The sequence below is a fragment of the Punica granatum genome, chromosome 4 (genome assembly GCF_007655135.1).
Source record: "Punica granatum isolate Tunisia-2019 chromosome 4, ASM765513v2, whole genome shotgun sequence".
Taxonomy (NCBI): domain Eukaryota; kingdom Viridiplantae; phylum Streptophyta; class Magnoliopsida; order Myrtales; family Lythraceae; genus Punica; species Punica granatum.
Genome location: NC_045130.1, coordinates 33807018 through 33811219, shown reverse-complemented (window position 1 = coordinate 33811219; position 4202 = coordinate 33807018). Strand labels below are relative to the sequence as shown.

The 4202-nt window shown below is 39.2% G+C and overlaps 1 protein-coding gene across 3 annotated transcripts; it reads left to right on the top strand.

Moving 5' to 3' along the window:
* Positions 1-247: 247 nt before the first annotated feature.
* LOC116202908 lies at positions 248-2157 on the top strand. Of its 3 annotated transcripts, XM_031534545.1 has the most exons (3): positions 249-835; positions 941-1162; positions 1422-2157. In XM_031534545.1, exons 2-3 carry the CDS (start codon positions 1001-1003, stop codon positions 1668-1670), a joined length of 411 nt encoding a protein of 136 aa, XP_031390405.1. In that variant the 5' UTR covers positions 249-835; positions 941-1000; the 3' UTR covers positions 1671-2157. The 3 variants fall into 3 exon arrangements, 2 of the variants coding, with proteins under 2 accessions (XP_031390404.1, XP_031390405.1); XR_004156167.1 differs by having other exon boundaries at positions 248-1162; positions 1289-2157; XM_031534544.1 differs by having other exon boundaries at positions 248-1162.
* Positions 2158-4202: the final 2045 nt, after the last annotated feature.

Here is a 4202-nt window from a genome sequence, read left to right as displayed (position 1 = left end):
GCATGAAATTATTGTAATTTCTAATCCAGCCTATCATAAAATCAAAAAATAGTTTATGATATCTACATATTAGACCTCATACTCTACCGAGATACCATTATGACCCATCACTTTAAACTTTACTAGATTACTTAATCGGGCCAACATCAAAGATAGCATATGATACATAACAGCTAATACATATGTTGGACCACATTGTTGAATAAAATCCAACACTTAGACCTTGAAGTATTAATCCACACTCGTCGAAATCTCGGTCTTATCTACGATTAAATGAAGTAATCTATTGAATAATAAACCTAATTAAATTTATAATCTAATTTCTCAACATGAACATGCCACGTATGTGTGGGAAGGCCATTATAGGACGATACTGTGCAATATATATAAGGCTCCAATGCTGCAGTAGAAATGCCCCGCATCGCCCCTTTTGCCTGCAAAGTTCATGATCTTCTCCCCGTTTGACGAGCTCCCACAGGCAGATATCGTGCTCGAGGAGCTTGCTGACAGCTCGAATAAAGGTGGGGTGAGGCAACCTTGCGGCGCAAGCTTAATTCTGAAGATGATCAATATGTCGGGCTCTTTGGATTCTGCCTTAGAAGTGAAGGAAGCAGAGGAGGTTGATATCACAAAGGCTACCGTTGTTCGTATACTTTGTGTTCCTCGGAAAGTATGAGACAATCCGGAATTTGTCCTTAGAGAGTTGCACTTCCCCTTCGCAGGAGTTGCTAAAACCGCTTAAAGGTGTATTCCCCGGGTTCAAAGACACGCTAACTTGGGAAAGACCCCGGACTACTCTCACCGCGCTCCTCGCATTGGTTCTGATTATCTACGAGTAATTGCATTGCAGGATCTGTTTCTACACCGATATTTCCATTTAAGATCGAACACTTTTATCGGTTCACCACTCTCTAAAGATGTATTCATAAAATTTGAACAGCAATAATTGAGTAGGTGAACAAGGAAGTGGCGGCCTTTTTTGCTGTGGCTGGCTGTGAAGATGCTTGAGGCAAGTGAAAGGACGAGCCAGCACCCGCGAGATGAGATTGTGGTCCGTACAGTTTCCCCGCAGAAAGGGCCACAGACCGTCCTCAAGGTGGTTCAGACAGCGAACATCGTTCTACTGAAGCTGTGGTCGATATTCTCGTCGAGGGCCCCGAAGGTACCCGTTGCCACCTCTAAATTGAAAACTGAAACCAATAATCTGAGGCTGTGGTGTCTGTATTTGGTGCAGAAGTATGTTCCGGTCCATTATAAGTCGTTTTACAAATTGATTCTCGAATTTCAGTCTCCGAAAACACTGTCTCAGCGGATCAAATGGAACCTAGGTTCAGAATGAGATTGCATCGAGTAGCGATTCCCCTTTAGATGCCGATTTTTCGATCCTTAAAGGAGACGGGAATTCTTGTCTTGTGGATCAGCATGCAGACACGGTGACTATGGCGATGAGCGTGACAGCTATTCCACTGACAGTAAGTCCCCTTAAATTCATCCTCATCGCTGTGACTGTATCCTGTTTCGCGATGAAGTCGAGTACCGGTGAGGGGCTCAAAGAATGGCGGCATGCGATACCAGTTGTTGTTCCAGTCCGATTGGTGGATAAGGCCGAGATATGTCCAAAGACATCTGCCAGTGAGCACATCGGTGATGTGAATGCTCCGCCCCCGTAAGGCCGAAAACTGTCCCGAGTCTCTTCTGGCTTGGAAAGGCACATTTCACTTCTTTTCAGCTCGGATTTTCTCCAGCATGTTATTGATAATATATGATGCTTACTTGTTGTGCGTGTGCGTGTGTTTTTTTTTGGCTCTATAGTCTATCTGTATACCGATATATCAATACCAGATGTATCAGTGTGACGATATCGCGGTTCTCCTTCTGTTTGATCGACGAACAAGAAATTGAAACTTGCAACGACATCAATCTAGTAGATATGATAATCATCAATCGAGTCCTTTCATATTGTTAACCATAATATGATGATACTAATTACAGATGACAAATAAATAAATAAATTATTTTTATTACTTAAGAAGAAAAGATGGTACCGTAGCATAGTTTTTCTATAATTATCACCATTTTGACAAAGACGAAAAAAAAAAACTCAACCCAGAATTTTTTTTAAAAAAATAATGCGGAATGAACATGGGGAAAATTGATCAAGAAGATTAGGGCTCAGATCGGAGACAGTGTTCTCAGGCAACCGGAATAAGATACGGCCGGAGGAACCCCGCCATGGCTGCTGCTCGGCCCCCGGAGCCGCCACGCCAAGATACGGACGGTTCTCTGCAATTTTGCCTGACACTTCTGTTTATTGCTCTCATCGTCGTCACAGCCCCGTCAAATCCTACGGTTCCTACCTTCTGATTTCAGTTCTCCGAGCCGGGGGAGCTCATTATGTCTAGTCGCCGTCAACATAGACATATGTATAATAATTATGTTGCGGAGAAGAGATGAATGATGATGATTGATGGGTAGGCGGGTGACGATGCATCGATCGATCGATTAAGAATCATAAAAGGCGCGCGCGCACACACACACAGATGGCGAGGTAACAGGCTTCGCGATCAATCGGAGTGACGACCGCCGGAGCGGAAGCCGGCGTGTCCTCTCCGAGAGCAAAGCGGTCTCCGGATCGGGTAGATCGCGAAGCTACAGCCACTGCCGCCGTCATCGCCGGAGCAATCACAAACCGGACTAGCTGCCCCTTTTATAGGAAAAGTTCATTGGGCTCTGTTCCGGTTTTGCCCTTCATCTCCTAACTGATGTAAACAAAATTATTAGAACTTACATGGCCACGTAGTGTGAAGAAATACCAATTAAATTGTACAAAATAAAAATATTTATGCTAATCACTAGAATAATTATTATAATTATCTTTTATTAAATAATTTTTATTAATTCTTTTTCGTCACGTGAAATATAATCATTTAAAATTTTCTCCTATGTAAAGGTTAGAATGAGGGCATTCCCGTCAGGTAAAGCTTATGCCTAGCTAGTCTGCATCATGGGATTTTGGGGGCAAATGAAGAGCTTTATTTCGTTACAAATATGAAATGATTGAAATAATTCGACACTTAATCTCTTAAATAAGGTTTTGATTCAAGTCTTGTGAGCAAAAAAATTTTATTATTGGAATTTGAGAAAGTTTTACCTCTTAATTAGTCAAATTAACTCAAAGTGAAATAAGCAGGACCCGTTAGATCTTTGGTAATGAGAATGCATATCCAAAAAAGAGTGTTATTTCTTCAAACTACCTTGAAGAATTTTTTTTTTAAAATCGATTAATTACCTAAAAAAGCATGACTTTTATATTTCTTTTCTAAATATAACAAGATGTTTAAAAAATAGTACATAAATATACGATCTTTATTTTTTTCTTAAATATAACATGACCTCCGGAAAGTGGCACAGAAAGGCCTTTTCAAGTTTAGATGTGATTCTAACACGTTAAAAAAGAAGATAGTGTATGAAGGTCGTATTTTTCTGTATTATTTTTCAAAAGTCATGCTATATTTAAAAAAATGTATAAATATCGTGCCTTTTTACACTACTCTCCAATGGTTGTGCTATATTTAGTAAAAAATGTAAAGATCGTGTATTTCTGTATTATTTTTTAAAGAACGTGTTATATTTAGGAAAAAATAAAGATTGTACTTTTCTAAGTGATTAACAAAAAAAAACTCTTTCAATCAATGGAAAAAAAAAATTCTCAATCCAAATGGAGATATTCAAGAGAAGTACAATAGCTCTCATAAGTTTTTTTCCCCTATTCTTTCGTCCAATTCGAAGGCCTCTTTGAAATATGATTTGCAAAAAAAAAAATTAAATTAAATTAACAGTTATGTAATTTCGGTGGGCCTAGGAAATATAGTAAAATCACGGTCTAGAAGTGGTACATACATATATATATATATATGGATGGTCATTCATCATTGAGTTTTGGATGATGTAAATTGAGCTATGGGTCAGATTATGATGCCGGAATCTTTAGCTCACATATACAATAACGATCGCTTCTGAGACCGTGTGGAAATAGTCGAAACCAAGTCAGGAGATGTCCGAAAACGCTACTAATCATGGTATTTTTTTATTATCAGAAAACATACTCAATGAGGGCTTGCTCCCCTTTCTATTAATGTTGGTGTTGATTTTTCCAAAGGAGGATGACGTGCAAGTTTTAAATTGAAGTACTGAAGCAGAAC

Bases quoted from the DNA above. Each gene is read 5' to 3' on its own strand.
- LOC116202908 (XM_031534544.1), top strand. From the start codon at position 1,001: ATGCTTGAGGCAAGTGAAAGGACGAGCCAGCACCCGCGAGATGAGATT. The intron at 1,163-1,421 runs GTACCCGTTGCC...CTTGTGGATCAG, and splicing joins TCTCGTCGAGGGCCCCGAAG to CATGCAGACACGGTGACTAT.